General features: G+C 36.0%; 1 protein-coding gene across 2 annotated transcripts in view; it reads left to right on the top strand.

The window, feature by feature from the left end:
* The window catches only part of LOC123563456 (uncharacterized), an 85,468-nt gene that overhangs the window by 6,607 nt on the left and 58,288 nt on the right, over positions 1-20,573 (top strand). For both annotated transcript variants that reach the window (XM_053531923.1, XM_053531931.1), the window contains exons 3-9: positions 10,443-10,555; positions 11,767-11,962; positions 13,561-13,637; positions 13,929-14,031; positions 15,368-17,474; positions 17,736-17,841; positions 20,023-20,163. In XM_053531923.1, coding sequence (XP_053387898.1) covers positions 10,443-10,555; positions 11,767-11,962; positions 13,561-13,637; positions 13,929-14,031; positions 15,368-17,474; positions 17,736-17,841; positions 20,023-20,163 — 2,843 coding nt within the window. The remainder of the gene's footprint in view (positions 1-10,442; positions 10,556-11,766; positions 11,963-13,560; positions 13,638-13,928; positions 14,032-15,367; positions 17,475-17,735; positions 17,842-20,022; positions 20,164-20,573) is intronic.

Below are 20,573 nucleotides of genomic sequence, written 5' to 3'. Positions count from 1 at the left end.
TTTTGTTACTTTTTTTTGATCAAGTCAAATTTTTTATACCCCCACCAAACATGTTTAAGGGGGGTATATAGGAGGCAGTTTTGTCGCGTCCCATCGCGTCCCGTCCCGTCGCGTCCCGAAATCTATTATCTCAGTTATTACCAAATAGATTTGATTCAAACTTAAAATACAAGTTCCACCTTATCACCCACATCATGTGACACAAGGCGCATAACTCTTGACACCAAATTTTCATGAATTATGTCCCCTTTTACTTAGAATTTAAGGTTAATTTTGTTGTATTTTCACTATATCTCAGTTATTACTAAATGGATTTGATTCAAACTTAAAATAGATGTTCCACCTCATCACCCAAATCATGTGCCCACATCATGTGACACAAGGTGCATAACTCTGACACCAAGTTTTCATGAATTATGTCCCCTTTTACTTAGAATTTAAGGTTAATTTTGTTGTATTTTCACTATATCTCAGTTATTACTAAATGGATTTGATTCAAACTTAAAATAGTTGTTCCACCTCATCACCCAGATGATGTGACATAAGGTGCTTAACTCTGACATAAATTGTTTATGAATTATGTCCCCTTTTACTTTAAATTTAAGGTTGATTTTGATGTATTTTCACTATATCTCAATTATTACAAAATGGATTTGATTCAAACTTAAAATAGATGTTCCACCTCATCACCCACTTCATGTGACACAAGGTGCATAACTCTGACACCAATTTTTCATGAATTATGCCCCTTTTTACTTAGAATTTAAGGTAAATTTTGATGTATTTTCACTACATCTCAGTTAGTACTGAATGGATTTGATCCAGACTTAAAATAGATGTTCCACCTCATCACCCACATCATGTGACACAAGGTGCATAACTCTGACACTAATTTTTCTTGAATTGTTTCCCCTTTTACCTAGAATTTAAGGTTAATTTTGATGTATTTTCACTATATCTCACTCTGATTGGCTTAGAGCCAAAGGGAAGTAACCTTTTTTTAACTTTTGTATTGAGTTTCTTCACCTTAAATTCCAGGAATTAGTCTATTTTTAGAAATCCTATTTTTAGATTTTCAGTATTTTAGGTATTTTTCTAACTTTTTTATTATAAGTCCTATGTAGAAAATAAAAACATTTTTCTGTGGTAACATGGGTCGGTAAGACCCTTTTTTGTATTCACTTTTAGTGTATCTCTAATATTAGAGATTTAATATATTTACTTGTATTACTATACTTGTATTATACTAGTATTACTTATATGTGGAAGCCCAGGATGAAGTACTCCAAAGTATTTTTAAGATTCCTTATGGTTTCCATTCTTCTGTGACAAGACCGTATGGTGGGGGTATGAGTCACTCCTGTGACAGTTCTAGTTTGTTACTATCAAAGCTATTGACTTGAATCTTAAAATTCTAATTTACTTTTTAAGTCTACACGCGTAGAAACAATCCCCACAACTCTGATTTGAATTTTGTTAGAATTATGTCCCTTTTTAACTTAGAATTTTTGGTTAAAGTTTTTGATAAAGGCAAATATCTCTGTTACTATCGAAGCTATTGACTTGAAACTTAAAATAGTTATTTACTATCGAAATCTACACCAAGGAAAGCAATCCCCATAACTCTGGTTTGGATTTTGACAGAATTATGCCCTTTTTTAACTTAGATCATTTTGTTAAAATTTTTGATAATTTCAAATATCTCTGTTACTATTAAAGCTTTTGACTTGAAACTTAAAATAGTTATTTACTATCGAAGTCTACACAAGGAAAATCAACCCCCATAACTCTGATTTGACAAGAAATTATAATTCTATGTGGTCGCACCTTTGAATTATCTCCCTTTTGACACTTCTTGACCGGATGATAAACTAAATAAGTATTGAAGATACCAAGTCGTAACTTTATACAATGTAAGACCTCATTGAAAAGAAGTGCAGTGACAAGGAACCATAACTGTAGTTTGTCCCATTTTTAATAATCTCCATTTTTAAACCTTCTTTGGGGCATAACTCGAATACTATGCAGGATAGATTTCATACTTTACAAACTGATAGAAGTCAGTGAGAAGGAGTGTAGGGACAAGGAACCGTAATCTAGGTCGTCCCATTTTTAGCTCACCTGAGCATAAAGTGCTCAGGGTGAGGTATTGTGATTGCTCACCGTCCGGCGTCCGTCCGTCCGTCCGTCCGTCCATCGTCCGTCCACACTTTCCTTTAAACAACATCTCCTCCTAAACCAACAGGCCAATTTTGATGAAACTTCACAGGGATGTTCCTTGGATGGCCCCCTTTCAAAATTGTTCAAAGAATTGAATTCCATGCAGAACACTGGTTGCCATGGCAACCGAAAGGAAAAACTTTAAAAATCTTCTTCTCAAAAACCAGAAGCCCTAGAGCTTAGATATTTGGTCTGAAGCATTGCCTAGTGGACCTCTACCAAATTTGTTCAAATCATGACCCCGGGGTCAAAATTGACCCCGCCCCAGGGGTCACTTGATTTTACATAAGAAAATCTTAAAAAATCTTCTTCTCAAAAACCAGAAGCCTTAGAGCTTAGATATTTGACATGTAGCATTGCCTAGTGGACCTCTACTAAAATTGTTCAAATCTTGACCCTGGGGTCAAAATTGACCACGCCCCAGGGGTCACTTGATTTTACATAGGAAAATCTTCAAAAAATTTCTAAAAATAAACCAGAAGGCCTAGAGCTTAGATATTTCAAATGTAGCATTGCCTAGTGGACCTCTACAAAATTTGTTCAAATCCTGGCCCCTGGGGTCAGAATTGACCCCGCCCCAGGGGTCACTTGATTTTACATAGGAAAATATTTAAAAAATCTTCTTCTCAAAAACCAGAAGCCCTAGAGCTTAGATATTTGACATGTAGCATTGCCTAGTGGACCTCTACTAAAGTTGTTCAAATTATGACCCGGGGGTCAAAATTGACCCCGCCCTAGGGGTCACTTGACTTTACATAGGAAAATCTTCAAAAGTTTTCTAAAAATAAACCAGAAGGCCTAGAGCTTAGATATTTCACATGTAGCATTACCTAGTGGACCTCTACAAAATTTGTTCATATCATGACCCCCTGGGTCAAAATTGACCCCCCCCCCCCAGGGGTCACTTGATTTTACATAGGAAAATCTTCAAAAATTTTCTAAAAATAAACCAGAAGGCCTAGAGACTAGATATTTGACATGTAGCATTGCCTAGTGGACCTCTACAAAAAATTTTCAAACCTTGTCCCCCGGGGTCAGAATTGACTCCGCCCCTAGGGGTCACTTGATTTTACATAGGAAAATCTTAAAAAAAAAATTCTAAAAATAAACCAGAAGGGCTAGAGCTTAGATATTTGACATGTAGCATTGCCTATTAGACTTTTACAAAGTTTATTCAAATCATGACCCCTGGGGTCAAATTGACCCTGCCCCATGGGGTTACTTGATTGTACATAGAAAAATCTTCAAAACTTTCTAAAAATAAACCAGAAGAGCTTAGATATTTGACATGTAGCATTGCCTAGTGGACCTCTACAAAAAGTTTTCAAATCTTGTTTTTAAAGTTACTTAAAGAAAATTTCAACTATATTTTCTCATAATTCTTTTGATTGATTTCTATTATGATCTTTTGACCTTGAAGGCTTGTCCTTAAGTGCAATGATAACAGGTGAGCGATATAGGGCCATCATGGCCCTCTTGTTTAATTATCTACCTTTTTTGAAAACTTTATACTTACTCTAGATGCCACATTTTCTTTATGAAATTTAGTCCAAAGACAGAACATTTCTCTTTTTAAATGTATAAAAAATTAAAATACAGTTATCTGGGATATAAAAGTCAGTTGACAGGTCATATCATAGAAATACCTTTTCAACAGTCTGAAGGCCTAGTTTCTATGTACATGTCTGTGCATCCCTTGTGTGTAGAAGAAAGCATAACGGATTGAGTGTATAAACTGTCAACAAGAAATGAATTTCATTTAATTCATGTTTATGCAATAATACAGTATAAATCGGAAGATTTTTTATTTTGATTATTTTCCTATCTTCCGTTCATTTATCTAGTAAAAAAACTGTCCATCTCTTCGTCCATCCACTACTGACAAATTAAAACAATAAAGTTATACGAATACAAAGTCTTTAACGCGGATAATACAGAAATTACAAGTGCTCCGCCAAGCGGGGTAATATACGCCCGAAGGATTATATCAGGGAATGGGAGCAAGATTTAAAGAACTTTACTGTTGAAGCCCAAACGAAAAGGACAACAGAGGGAAGAAATTCCCCGAAAAACTCTAAGTCCACTAAAATCATTACCAGGTACAGATATGTCAAAATACACCTTAACTTTGCAGGTACCATCCATGTTTACCACAGAAAAGTGGTATCGGTTTTTTCCCTACGGCCAATAATAAAAATGTTACGAAATAACCTATTTATAGTAACATAAAAGGGAAGTAATTCAATAAAAAAATATTGTAAGTGAACAAAAAATGGGTATGCCAAATAATACCAAGAGCACCGCAATGCAAAGCAACATAAACACAAAACAAAGTCATGTGAACATTGACCCCTAAGTGTGACCTTGACCTTGAAGCGAGCCATGCGCTCTGCACGTCGTCTCAATGTGGTGAACATTTGTGCCAAGTTTCTTTAAAATCCTTCAAGCAGTTCAACAGTTACACATCGCACTCGAAACAAAGATATATGACTTTTGACCCCTTAGTGTGACCTTGACCTTGTATCTAGCCATCCAAAACATGCGCTCTGCACGTTGACTCGATGTGGTGGACATTTGTGCAATGTTTCTTTAAAATCCCTCATACAGATTTGGAGTTACAGAGTGGACACGAAACAAAGTCATATGACCTTGACCCCTAAGTGTGACCTTGACCTTAAAGCAATCCACCTGATACAGACGCTCTGCACGTCCTCTTGATGTGGATAACATTTGTTTCAAGTTTGTTTAAAATCCTTCAAGGAGCAGAGTCGACACGAAATTGTTAACAGACAGACGGACAGACAGACAAACAGACAGTCAGCCAAATGAACACCTGTGGTATCCCAAAATATGTCCCTTCGGGCGTATAATAACAACAAAGGAATGGAGACGCAAGATATTACGTTTTCTACAGTTTTTACAATGTTTTACCTGCTGACCTACATTTTGATCCCAACTGACCCAGTTTAGATTTTTGTATGTTGGACGACGACGACGATGGAATACGGATACATTGCAATCAGACTAGCTCATCTTTTCAACTTTGTCGCAGATGCGCAACTTATAATATTGAAGAACATTTCAGGAAAGTGTTATGACGCTAGATCAAATACTTTTTGCGATATGTGTAACAAAACATTTCTCTGGCGAACAGACGGACGGACAGACAAATCCAAGTATTATCCTGTGCAGTGACATATTAAGCCAGACCTTACCATCATTATAGAAATGTTTTCCTACCAAACATAAATTAAAATTATTATGTTGAGACGGTCCCCTTTAAAAATCGATCGTCCTAGGTGTTCACAGTCCACGTAGACTTAATCCGTAAATGTCTATTTCCAAGACTGTTTAATTATAATTACCTGATGACCCCAAGTAATGTGATGTCACTTGACTGTGACCTTGACCTACTGACCTACTTTTTTTTTTTTTTTTAAGATACAGCCTTGAAATTTTGATGACATACACAGCAGGGCTTCGGAAATTTGCCGGTTTGTCGGTTTTGGACCGATTTTTGACTTTTCAGACCGATTCGTGAAGTGAAAAAACGAAAAAAATCGGTCCCGTAAAAATGGAGAAAAGTATAAATTTCGGTCTTATATCTCGATACACGATCACCTGCCAAGTAGGAAATTGTTGGTCGCACCTTCAGATAATCAATAAAAGTGTCAATCGGTCTGATTGTCACTTTGATAATCGGTCCGTAATTAGCGCGTGACGCAATCAATGCTCGCGCGGCACATCCTTTAATGTTTGCAGACAGCCGACTGCGGTGTATTAAACATTTTTGACTGGTTTCCTAACGTTTCTGACTGGATCCAAATCATTTCGACGGGGATCCACTTCTTTTATTTAGAATCCGACGGATGGTTTATTTCAAAAGGCTATGTTTGATCACGGTAACAAACAAATGGTCGCTGCATTTAATCAAAGAGCTATAATTGTACATTATAGGTCTTTGATTTAATGAGACATCACACGGAAAACCGATAAAAATAATTTTTATAATTACTTGATTTGAAAAAATTACATGATTCATTTGTTGGGGCTCCAGTTGAAACAAATGCAGAAAATCGTCTTTGCAACCCGACTGTACAAAAAAGAAAAAAATGAACGGGCAACCACGAATGATAAAGAAAACCGGAGTGGCACTGTTTATCAAATCGGTCTTTTAAAAAACGTTTCAAAATGAAATTTTGTTTACATCAGAAGAGAACATATAACTTTATAAAATGTAGTTGCTTATTGAAGTACAACGTAAGTGAAATGAAAAAGCCGTGGCCAACCCGCGTGACGTTTTGGTACTATACATGCGGGAAATTCCATCTCAGCGTTCAAATAACGTACACATTCGGTCCGCGGCAGAGTATTCTTTAAATACTGTGGCTGTTTAGCAGAGAATATGTGTCGTGTAACTCATTTTGACGCATTGTATTTTATAGAATTCTGTCAGAGAATGAGAAAACATCACAAAGTATCTGCCGTGTATACGGTAATGAAGTCACGTGCGTTGGCTTTTAGACTAGTTACGCACACGGTGTCAATGCCTCGTATTATCTCGGAAAAACATCGAAATTTAAACAAAGTAACGATCACACATAACACTGAATAACTGTCTTCATTGTATGGTAACGCGCGGTGACTGGTAACTCAGTTTTAATGCATGACATGCTTATTTCTTTACCCTATCACGTTTTACAAAATATGTAATATTGGGAATGCGGTGGGTGGGGTAGCGCCGATGTCAGGATTTTCGTTTCGGACCGATTGAGTTATCAAAATTTCCGGAGCCCTGATACACAGTTCAGGGATGTAAAATTCTTTTTCACACCACTCACCATGCAGGACTAGTAGCTAGTAAAATCTACTCGCCCTTATAATTGACATTTTTAATACTGTCACGTTTTATGGAAGGAGTATTTATGCACAACAAGCAAATTTCAAATATAACACATAGGTGGTACACTACGTTTCCTTTTTGATTATTCATTTTTGTTACTCTTAAATTTCCCTTTCACACCAGGCATTTTTCTTTTTCTTTCATTAATTTTGTCATCTCCACCATCAAGTTGCTCCCCATAATATCTGCATCGATAGTAATAATAATCACAGTCTAACCCCTACCGTAGTTTCCCAGTGTCGGGAAAGTATCAAATATCAGTTATTTTCGTTTTCTCAAGACTTATTTCCCGTAAAATAATTATTTTGAAAAGTGTCCTTAAATATGGACACAATAGTCATCATCCACCTACCCGTCTTGAAAGTGAAAAAAAAAGTTGATGATCGTCGGTAATTATTCTGTTGATAAACTAAGTAATTGGCCTTGTTTTCATCATCAGTTAACATCCTCTCAAAGAGTTAAAAGAAGTGAGTCGGTTTGACATCTGAAGTGGAGATCAAAGCGGTATTGTTGCACGAGATTGTCATGGCATTACATCATATTACAGTTTCTGTGCCATGTGACACATCACTGTCTGATCGTACCGCCTCGATTCTTTAAATTGATTAGAAGCAGAAATTAATAAGAAAGTTTCTTCCTTAATTTGTTATTAACAGCGAATGTGCAATACCGCGTATAAACTAACAAGTAAATGTCTCAAACGAAAATAGTGGAAATCCTACCACTAAGACTATTTGCCCTCAAGGAATTTACATTATCGTTTAAGTATTTTATCAAAAAAATACATTATAAATTATACAAAGATTCATTTAAAACTTATTAAAAACCGCAACATCATTTTGTTTTATTTTAAATCCATATTTCTATTTACGTCCAAGAGGTCACGTAACCTATTCTGCCGTACTAACAGAAACCTTTTTACCAAAAAAAATCGTTTTACTCAATATATTTAAATTACTGCACCTTTTTCATTATTTAAGATTTTTTTATTCTGTTTTTTGTTCTTTCTGGTCAAAAGTCTTAATTTTATGCCTATAGTATGTATCACTTATTTTCTCTTGGAAAGAAATAAGTAATTAAGATCGCGCTGTTTGAAATTTAAGAAATGATTATATGAATATTTGACCGTTTCTATACAAATTTGCTTACATTTCCGTCGATATTTTATTGAAATCTTAATAGAATTCAAATTGTATTACTTCTCAAGCGGTGTTGAAAAACTGAAGCGATAATATCAAAAAATGAATGCACTACGCGCGTTTTTTGTGTACGTGTCGATAAACAAAAGTAACTGCGATGTAAATTAAATATTAAGATAGGTCACACGTGCTCTCGGAATGGAAAATTACCAGCATAACTTTTTGATATCTTTAAGATTCGCGGGTAAATTCCAGTCAATCAAAGTAGCAACTGAACCATCTCAAAGTTTGTTGACGTTTTTCGAGATGTAATTTCTGAATTTCATTAAAGCTACGACGTAAAAACCACTCGCCCGATCGGTCGAGTATACAGTGAGGTCCACTCGTCCTATCCAGACTTTAACTCGCCAATGCGAGCGGGCAAGTGGAATTTTACACCCCTGCAGTTTTGCACACCAATTGTAAAACTGAATTTCATTCACCATGAATTTGACCTACTGACTTCTTTATATTTTATCATCAGTTTGATCTTTGAAAAATGTAGTTCATATTACTCAGGTGAGCGATCCAGGGTCATTATGACCCTCTTGTTCTATTATTATGCCCCCGAAGGGAGGCATATTAGTTTTCAACTGTCCATCCATTCGTTTGTTAGTTAGTTCATTGGTCACAATGTTAACTTTTTGCATGAATGCACTTTACTCACAAACCACTGCACCCAGGACCTTCAAACTTCACAAGCTGATAGTACTTATTGAGTACATGACCCCTACTGACTTTGGGGTCACCAGATCAAAGGTCAAGGTCACAGGGGCCAGTGTTAACTTTTTGCATGAAGGCACTTTACTCGCGAACCACTGCACCCAGGATCTTCAAACTTCACATGCTGATAGTACTTATTAAGTACACGACCTCTACTGACTTTGGGGTCACCAGGTCAAAGGTCAAGGTCGAAGGGGCCAATGTTACCAACTTTTTGCATGAAGGCACTTTACTCGCGAACCACTGCACCCAGGACCTTCAACCTTCTCATGCAGATAGTACTTATTGAGTACAGGACCCCTACTGACTTGGGTCACCAGGTCAAGGGTCAAAGTCACAGGGTCAATGTTAACATTTTGCGTGAAGGCACTTTACTCACGAACCACTGCACCCAGGACCTCGAACTTCACATGCTGATAGTACATATTGAATACATGACTCCTACTGACTTTGGGGTCACCAGGTCAAAGGTCAAGGTCACAGGAGCTAATGTTATCTTTTTGCATGAAGGCACTTTGCTCGCGAACCACTGCACCCAGGACCTTTAAACTTCACATGCTGATAGTACTTATTGAGTACACAACCCCTACTGACTTTGGGGTCACCAGGTCAAAGGTCAAGGCGCTGCGGGGGCATTTGTCACCATTAGTGACAGCTCTTGTTCTCTAGAGCTTTGATATTTGGCATGTGATATAAGGGTTTGATTCTCTACCATACTTGTCCAAATTATTGCCTTGAGTTCAAAATGGCCATGTCCCTTTGTGTGACATGTACTTACTATAGGGCTATATATAAGAAACTTTGAAAATCTTCTCTGAATCAATAATAGCTAGAGCCTTATTATTTGGCATGTGATGTCAGAGTTGTACTGTCTACCATATAATTGTTCAAATTATTGCCCTGGGTTCAAAAATGTATGTGACATGTTTATAATTCGGGCTAACATAGAAGAAACCTTGCACTGTACTTGTACCATTACATTATACAAACACACTTGAAGCCTTGTAAACAGGTCAGTGACCTTCTTGTCATAATATTCCTATTTGTCAAAATCATTGCCATCAGAGCTAACAATAAAAAAACCTTCAGATGCCTTCTGTTGAACCACTAGTCTGTTTTTGAAAAACTTTTAACAGGACTGTTCCTTAGGTAACTGTAAAGTAAGATTTATAAAAGCCTTCTCGATTTGTCAAAAATTCCATGGCTGCCAGGGGTGGTCTAGTTTTCCATATATTGCTCTATGGATGACTTTGAAAATCTTGTCTGAATCTGCAGCCAGTTTTGAAAGTGATTTGGCAAACCTGTTTCTTGTTAAACCTGTTTTGGGTATGATAGTCTTCTGAGTGATATTAGGGTCATCATAGCCCTGTTGTATTAATTTTCACAATTTTCTACAGATAAAATTATGCTTCTTTCAGACTCGGAGAAGCTGGATTCTGAGGATCCTTTCGTTAACTTACATGATATACCTGGGACAGTTCCCCCTCATACAAATATACTTAAACAGGGACATGCTAGAGAAAAGACACAGGTGGGTAAAAAAATGTGGGAAATCTTAAGAATTAAGAATCAGTGTTCGAAATTCGTGGTAGTCCGATAGCCTGTGGCTACCAAATTTTAGCTAGGGCTACTGATTTTCCGCAGATACAAGCCTGACCAGGTTACCGAATTTTCCTAATTTGTTTAAAAAATCATGCTAAATGAGTATAGCCTCGTGATTTCATATGATCTCCATTAATAAACACTAAGAAGGCATCATGCATCGTCCAGACTGAGGAATGCTTATTGAATTGTTGGTTTTCTTGCACTCTCACGTGTTGACAAACGCAAAGTGTAACCGCAGCGCTAATTGGCTGAATACAATCACCACTAGTGTAACGGATAATTTGATTAGCTTTCACACTTCTCGCGAAAATCTCACAAGTACCTGCAGTAGGCGGAGCTTAAATTATGCTATCAGCTTGTGTGTATGTGTGTATTCAGCACTCATTTTTACATCTTGCAAATTGTCAACAGTCCGAGTAGCAGTAATTGGTGAGTGCGGATCCTAAAAATTCGGCGTTACAATTTATATTCCATTTGGCAAGGAGTGTCATGTCCGATGCTTTTGGACTCTGGCGATGCTGATCTGGACTGGAGTATTTAGAGTTAAAATTTTTCGAAAACATGACAAACATGTACTGTATGTCTTTTTTATTTCTTCGAACATGTATAGAGATGTCTGTAAAACAAAATGTTATATGGTGCAAAAATTAAGTATTTTAAGGTTTTAAAGTTCAAGCTAGTGAAATTGGTGTCGGGCTTGGAAAATTTCTTACCTGGTAGCCCGAACTGGCTAGTGGATTCAAATCTGAATTTCGTACACTGTAGAATCAGCCAGAACATGATGTAGATTCTGTAAGTTTATTACATTATGTTTCATTGAATCATCACTTGCGTTGTTCAGGAATCTTACATGAGAAAGATTGATCATTCAGTAACATAATATTATGTCTTCTCAGGTAATGTAAACATTTTATGCAAACAAATTAATTAGTGAGAAATGACCTTATTTTATAAGGATTCATGTTCATTAATGTTTGAGCAATTGTTCAAATTTGATATTGAAATACTTTTTAAGTTTTAAATGCATAAAAATTAGCAGACAATTGGTAAACTCATATTTTGAGAGTTATTTTATTAAAAGATGAGCAACTTTTTGTTTGCTGATTACGTTTCGTGTGTAATTATTTTTTCTTATAGATTGACTGTAGGCTGGGAAGTTATTGTACACAAGGTGTATCATCAGCTGTGGTGATGCGAATGCACCATAATCACCCAGAGAACAGAAAAGCTTCTAGTCCATACAAAACAGCATTTCATACAGCCAGTGACAGTCCAACTGAAGATCAAGTATATAACAAACACCAGTCACCATTTCAACAGCTTTCTGATTCAGGTGAAACTGTCATAGAAATATTGATACTTTCTATATTCAGAAACACCTGAGTGTAATTTTATGTCCCCTACCTGTTCAGATTTAGGGTCTTCATTTTCACATTGTGTAATGTAGATATATACCAGACATTGAAAAATAACAAACTGTTTTTAATTCTGAAATGCCAGTGAACTTTATGAAAGATATTACATCTGGCTTTGTTTCTCATGTAGAGAAGTTGTTCATTATTTTTGCAGAATATTCAGATTAGATTAATAGACTCTATTATAGTACAAAGATACTGTTAAAAAAATCAGATTTAACAAAACCAAGATTTTTTATACTCTAAACCAGGGCTTCAATAATTTTGAAATTAAATGACAAACGATATGACTTGCTGCCACCATTCCGTATTGATATGTAATACTGAATTTGTGTATGCTATAGAGATAAGTACACTGGGACCCTGTTATAACGCTGTCGTCGGGGTCCAAGGTTTGAGACCCGCGGATCTAGCGGGGTTAAATTTATAACGCAGGTTGATTGTATCAGCAGTATATGCAATACCCCACCCACCGGTATTGTATTAGATGTATTTTGGATGCTGTTAATGTTAATAAGAAATAAGAATCAAATGAACGGGACATTTATTTACCTTAAATGCTACTGAAAAATACATTAAAAGAATTATAACGCTGTGTTATCTTCTCATTTTGTCGTGATTCTAAAAGAAAGTTGGAATTGTGTATCCCGGAGGTAAACATATATAACGCTGTGTGAGGAGTGCGCGGTCGTGAGAATTACATATACAATGCAATTGCACTGGGGGTTTATGTAACTAAAAGAGAAAAAACGCAGACAGTCTTAAAAAAATTAATTTTGAATACATGAAGAAAATCGATAAATAAGATAGAAAATTGTTAAATGACCATACTTAATATATGATATTAAAAAGGGAGAACATTCTCAATGTGGCTTTCAGTGCGTCGAATCTTCGTTAATTCCGATGAACTAAGTGTGATGATTACGAAAAACCACTGCATTTTTTTTACAAAACTGGGCCTGTTTGATTTTTTTATTCACTCAAATGTTCATGTCATCCGCTTAATTGGTGCAAACGTAAACGGTTTGATAGTTGACTGACCAATGTTACACGCTTGTTATGCAAACAATCTAATTTTGACACGGTACTGATTGACTAATTGTCACATGTCTACATGTATTCAAACTTTAACAAAGGCGATATGCAAATAAGTAAGCTAGCAGACAATTATTGATTTTTGTCACAGTTGTCATGGCAAAGGTGTTAAAAAAGTACAGGTACATGTAGTTTTAACGCTGGTTATGATCAAATTAAATAACATATACGCGGACTCGTTTCTTTTGGGGTTTTTTTAGCCCCGAAAATTCCGGAGCCAAGAGCCTGTCGCGTTATAACGAATACCGTGGTATATCAAGTAGCATTATAACGGGTTTCGAGTGTATGTGATCTGAAAAAGCTAAAAATCAGAGCATAACTGAGAAACAAGGAATTTTTGAAGCCTTGCTTGTAACACATGCAGATATTTATAGCTTGAAATGCAACCACATTGAATGAAAAATAAATGTTTGATTTACAGATTTAAGCAAGCAGTCCTCACCAAGTTTCTACATTGACTGGCAGAATAGCAAACCTCAAATATGTAAAGCAGATAAAGTGAGTACATATCAGTTTTGTTGAACTAGTTTTTGCCTTTGCACAATGTTTATTGAATCAGTTTATTGTCCAAAATGAATTTGAAAAGCAAACAATTTGCTAGTTTTACATTCTACTTTTAGGAAGGCAATGGTTAAAATTAACATGTTGAACAATTATAATTACTTGCTTGGGTATGAAAAAGAAATATTCAGTGTCAGAAAATTCTCAATCTGAAAATTTCAATAAAGATGTGACTTGTTAGCATTTGTTTGTATAACAATGTTTAAGTTGGATAATTTGTATCAATAGGTGTTTGAAGATGAGTCAAGTACTGTATTTAGCCAAGACTATAATGATTTTACAAATCAGGATACTCAGTGTAGTATGAAGAGACCAGCTTCACAGAATATAGGTAGGTTTTCTATTTATGATACCTTTCTGTCATGTTTTATAGTGCTGTTACTCACTGTTAGCAAGTGTCACGACTAGCAACACGAGTGATCAGTATATCTTTTGATAAATAATAAATGATAAGATTATAAATCTTAACATGATTTACATGGATACAAGTTCTTTGGGAAAGGCTGAATTTATGGACAGTAATATCCTGCATGTAAACAGTCCTTTGAAAGCTATATATATTACACTTTTAAATTGTAAGGTCACGGAAACATTGCGTTATCTCTTTTTAAGCACTCAATATGTGGAGTTGATCAGGTACTAACTTACTAAGTTATTATGCCTGTTTACACCTTTACACCTATATTTCCTTGTTTGTATTCTATGGAACCCTTTGTGTACATATTGTTTGCTCAGTACATAGAGAGACCAAGACTGTAAATAGGTTGCGAGTTTGATCCCCTGGAGAGGCTAATTTAACCCTTATCATGCTGGACACTATTGATTCTGTTTTTACGACCAGTGTAGATCATGATCAGCCTGGTAAAAATTGCGTTATCTCTTTAAACACTCAATGTGTGGACTTGGTCAGGTACTAACTTATTATGATAATATAATACATATTCAAATGGTTCCACAAAATACAAAGTTGACAAGATCTGCACTGTTTGCCACTCAGTCAGTATCCTTTTAGTAAGCATCCCTTTAGACAGTTAATGGTTCTGTCCAAACTGAAAGATGGACAAGTTCATTATAGAAATTTAGCAGGTTAAGGGTTAATTTGTGATGATTTGACAGAATGTAGCTACTGAAATCATTTGTCCATCTCAGATTCATATGTGGACTTCTTCAGTTATGGTAAACAATTCAGTATTCATGCAACATTTAGGACTACTGTTAAAATTAACTTATCACAAACAAATTGAAATATTGTTTAAGGTAGCATTTAACTCTTGTCAGACAAATCTTCTGAATAACAGAATCATTTACACAGAATTCAGTAAAATAACTTCAAGTATACATCAGCCCGCCCGCTTAGCTCAGTAGGTAAGAGCGTTGGTCTACGGATCACGGGGTCGTGAATTCGATCCTCGGCGGGGCGTATGTTCTCCGTGACTATTTGATAAACGACATTGTGTCTGAAATCATTAGTCCTCCACCTCTGATTCATGTGGGGAAGTTGGCAGTTACTTGTGGAGAACAGGTTTGTACTGGTTCAGAATCCAGGCACACTGGTTAGGTTAACTGCCCGCTGTTACATGACTGAAATACTGTTGAAAAACGGCGATAAACCCAAAACAAAACAAAATCAAGTATACATCTCAATTCTTAGTATATTATATTGACAGATGAGGAGGAAATCTACAGCAAATTGTACAAACCAAGACTCATGTATCAGCATGACAATCAAAACCAGTTTCATTACAGTGAAAATGAACATTCAAATACATGTAAATCCAGTAGAGAATCAAGCCCAGTTAGCATGCCAGAAACACTAACTCAGTTTGACAGATGTATGAATAGTGCCGACATAAGACATGGTGGAATAAGTACCTCACTTGACTCGTTGCCAGATCAGAATTTCCAGGCTTACAGAAACATTTCAAGAGCTTGTGGGAGTATGATGCGGCAGCCATATTTTACAGAACCAAGTAACTTTCATTCACAGTTTTCACAATCCTCTGATGAATATTTTCTTCATGGGCAGGAGAAATCACCAGAATCATCATTAGAACCTGCCAGAGAAAGGATAAGATCTGAAATTATTGATGATATTAGTCAACAAACACCAGAATCGGATAGAGAATATGATTCCTTGAACTCTAAATGGCAAAATTTTGTGGCCAGTCAGACCAGTGATGATTGTGACATTGATATGAACAAGTTGACTAAAACGGTAGAAAATACAAGAAAATTAAGAAAAGATTTTGTTACATTGAAAAGCTCACCAGGCTTGTACAATACACAAAGAGTATGCTTTCAGTCTGCTGTAGAGACAAGAAATGATCAAAAGATAGTTTCAGAGTCAGTGATTACCGGCCTAGATAGTCTGCAGACCGACATTGGTAGTGGTAATAGTTTATCAAATGGCAATGTCCTTAACACTTCAAGTACACAGCCAGATGAAACTAAATCCAGAGAGTTTATTCAGAATGATAACAACACAGCAATACAAACAGTTCAAAGAATTAAAATAGATGAAAGTAAAGCCTTTGATGATAAAGTAAATAAAGATTGCATTGTAAATGAAAAATATGTAAATAATTTTGATTCAGATATGTTTTCATCAGTGGATTCCTTTGAGGATTTGCTAGCTGACAGTAATTTTGAAATAGAGGAACTGAAAGAAAATGTAAAAAGTAAGACCAGAGAGACCGAACAGCAGGTTCCGGAAGTAGAAATGACAGAATCTGTTGATACCATTGTTACTGGTGGAGACAGTAACTTAAAGGAAAACAGTGATATTTTAGCCACTGCTGAAAATGGAATATCTCTTGACCAATACAGCAGCATTGCTGAAGTGACAGGAAGTGCAAATGTAGAAAGCAGTGTGAAAGTGAATTTAAATGATTGCAAGAGGATGAAAATTGGTCTTGAAAATGAAGCCCTAGTTCCGTCAGATAATGAATTCAGTGCCGAGTTTGAAAGTGTAGATGTAGATAGTGGAATGTTAAACAGAAAGTTAGAGGATTCACAGAAACTTGATGAAGTATCTGAAACTGGAGTCAAACATTTAGAACAAACATCCAATGGTGCTCTTACCAGGAACGATAAGGAAGATGTTAACCAAAAAGAAGAATCTCCTTTGTTTATTTCTGAAAGTATGTCTGGTTCACTGGGATTTGATAGAAATAAAGATGTAGATGTGACTGTAGGTACAAAGACAGGAAAAAATGAAAATGATTTGGTTAGTTTTTCCTTAGATGAATCTTTGGACTTGTCGTTCTCATTTGATAGTAATATTTTATGTGCTACTCAGTCTGATCAACATACCAGGAATACTCATACTATGAGAATTGGTTGGAAGCCACCCATAAAATCAGGCAGTCATTTACAATCTACTACTGGAAATGAGACTAAGCCTCAACAGAAAGAAGCTAAAATTTCAGAAAAAGTGAAACCTACATTTAAGTGCCTTAGACTTTTAGCTCAGACAAAAGAGAAGAGTCATCCAGAAAACGGTATAAATTTAAAAAATAAAAATGATAAGGAATCAAAAACAATGTCTCCATATTTAGAAAGTGACAGTGGTTCAGTTCAACAGAAATGGAAATTCAAGAGTCCAAAACAAAGTCCAGACCTGCATTACAATGTAAAACAATCATTCAATCCAGGGGAGAAAAATCTTATACCAAATCTTGGTAGGAAAGATTGCAAAGAGACAACAGAAGATGAAATATGCAATCTAAAGAGATTTCAAGAAGGGAAGTTACCAAATATTACATCAAACAAAAGGTACGTAGAATAGAGTAAATAAATATATTTTAAACATCAGGTTTGGTTGCCCCAAACATACTTGTATTTTTGAAAAGCATCTATACATCTTTTAAAAGTGCATAATTAATGTTTTCAAACTTTAATAACTATAATATGTTATAGGGATGCTTCTTGAATGTGTTTCATTGATCAATTAATTGTATTACATACCAAATTATGGAACAAGGATTTGCATCACTATTAATGAATTTCAATATTTTTCTTTTCTTCTTCTTTCAGTTTTAAGCCACCTTCCTTGACAAGAACACCTATTGTTAACAGAACAATCTCTTCTCCTTGTGTGCCTCGCAGACACACTGTTGACAGAAAAGTTCCTGACCAGCAGGTACATGATGATTATACTAACACTTTCCCATATCCTTTCAGCAAATGTTTGCTTTGAAATAATAGCTATGTTTTAAATGCATCTTTAATGTAAAAATGTGCCTAATGCAAACCTACACTTTTTAGCTCACCTATCACATAGGGACAAGGTGAGCTTTTGTGATCGCGCAGCGTCCGGCGCCCGTGCATGCGTAAACTTTTGCTTGTGACCACTCTAGAGGTCACTTTTTTCGTAGGATCTTTATGAAAGTTGATGAGAATGTTCATCTTGATGATATCTAGGTCAAGTTCGAAACTGGGTCACATGTGGTCAAAAACTAGGTCAGTAGGCCAAATAATAGAAAATCCTTGTGACCTCTCTAGAGGCCATATTTTTCAACAGATCTTTATGAAAATTGGTGAGAATGTTCACCTTGATGATATCTAGGTCAAGTTCGAAACTGGGTCAACTGCGATCAAAAACTAGGTCAGTAGGTCAAATAATAGAAAAACCTTGTGACCTCTCTAGAGGTCATATTTTTCATGGGATCTGCATGAAAATTGGTCAGAATGTTCATCTTGATGATATCTAGGTCAAGTTCGAAACTGGGTCACGTCCGGTCCAAAACTAGGTCAGTAGGTCAAATAATAGAAAAACCTTGTGACCTCTGTAGAGGCCATATTTTTCATGGGATCTGCATGAAAATTGGTCAGAATGTTAATCTTGATGATATCTAGAACAAGTTTGAAACTGGGTCACGTGCGGTCAAAAACTAGGTCAGTAGTTCTAAAAATAGAAAAACCTTGTGACCTCTCTGGAGGCCATATTTTTCATGAGATCTTCATGAAAATTGGTCAGAATGTTCACCTTGATGATATCTAGGTGAGATTTGAAACTGGGTCACGTCCGGTCCAAAACTAGGTCAGTAGGTCAAATAATAGAAAAACCTTGTGACCTCTGTAGAGGCCATATTTTTCATGGAATCTGCATGAAAATTGGTCAGAATGTTCATCTTGATGATATCTAGGTCAAGTTTGAAACTGGTTTATGTGAGGTCCAAAACTAGGTCTGTAAGTCTAAAAATAGAAAATCCTTGTGATCTCCCTAGAGGCCATATTTTTCAATGGATCTTCATGAAAATTGGTCAGAATGTTCATCTTGATGATATCTAGGTCAAGTTTGAAACTGGGTCACGTGCGGTCCAAAACTAGGTCATTAGGTCAAATAATAGAAAAACCTTGTGACCTCTCTAGAGGTCATATTTTTCATGGGATCTGCATGAAAATTAGAATGTTCATTTTAATGATATCTAGGTCAGGTTTGAAACTGGGTCACGTGCGGTCAAAAACTAGGTCAGTAGGTCAAATAATAGAAAAACCTTGTGACCTCTGTAGAGGCCATATTTTTCATGGGATCTTCATGAAAATTGGTGAGAATGTTCACCTTGATGATATCTAGATCAGGTTTGAAACTGGGTCACGTGCGGTCAAAAACTAGGTCAGTAGGTCTAAAAATAGAAAAACCTTGTGACCTCTCTGGAGGCCATATTTTTCATGAGATCTTCATGAAAATTGGTGAGAATGTTCACCTTGATGATATCTAGGTCAAGTACAAAACTGGGTCACATGCCTTCAAAAACTAGGTCATTATGTCAAATAATAGAAAAACCATGTGACCTCTCTAGAGGCCATATTTTTCAATGGATCTTCATGAAAATTGGTCAGAATTTTTATCTTGATGATATCTAGGTCAAGTTCAGAACTAGGTCACATCAGCTCAAAAACTAGGTCACTATGTCAAATAATAGAAAAAACGATGTCATACTCAGCTCATGTGGGGACAGGTGAGCGATTCAGGACCATCATGGTCCTCTTGTTTTGGATATTGCCTTGATTTGCTATAATAGTCAATTTTTTTGGGAGACAAAGGATTTGCCCTTTTGTATGTCTGTCTGTCAGTCCTAATGCAAATCTTAGAGAGTCCCATAGACACACATCTAGTTTCTTATATTAGTCTTTAGGTACTGTACTTGGCTTTCATGTCATGGCGCCAGTGAATTAAAGATTATGCTTAAAAGATGTTTTCACCAGAAATATTATCAGATAGCATACAAACATTTCACTGTGTTAAATAGAATTCAAAGAAGTTAATACTGTTAAAAATGTTTTTAAGATGCAAATAGGTTATTGTATTTAATTTTAGGGACCAGGTGTAAGCCAGACAGAATTTAGATTTCCAAGTAGGTCAGAGACTGAAAGGTTGCAGACTGTACTGAGACAAGTTATTATTCCAGAAACCTTCCCTTCAGCCACTGTCTACAAACAGGTCCTTACTGCTGCACTTGCTGGTATGTTACTGTAGAACAGGTTTCCAGAAACTTTCCCTTCAGCCACTGTCTACAAACAGGTCGTTACTGCTGCACTTGCTGGTATGTTACTGTAGAACAGGTTTCCAGAAACTTTCCCTTCAGCCACTGTCTACAAACAGGTCGTTACTGCTGGCGGCGTTTATTGAACGCAGCTTCTTGTTTGCTTTGCATTTATGATTTAACACAGATTATTGCTAATTTATTTGATATTACTCGAAATAAAAAACAATACATACAGCCTTCTCTAAATTTATTAAACATGTCACCAATCTGTACTGACAATATATTCAAATAGATATAGGTATGTGATAATAAAACCTTGAAATATTGCTTACGAATTACATATATATATTCATATCATTTCAAATTAATAAGTTTGGTTGTG

Source organism: Mercenaria mercenaria, chromosome 2 (genome assembly GCF_021730395.1).
Source record: "Mercenaria mercenaria strain notata chromosome 2, MADL_Memer_1, whole genome shotgun sequence".
NCBI lineage: Eukaryota > Metazoa > Mollusca > Bivalvia > Venerida > Veneridae > Mercenaria > Mercenaria mercenaria.
Note: the sequence above shows the minus strand (reverse complement) of the source record. Positions and strands in the feature narration are given on the sequence as shown.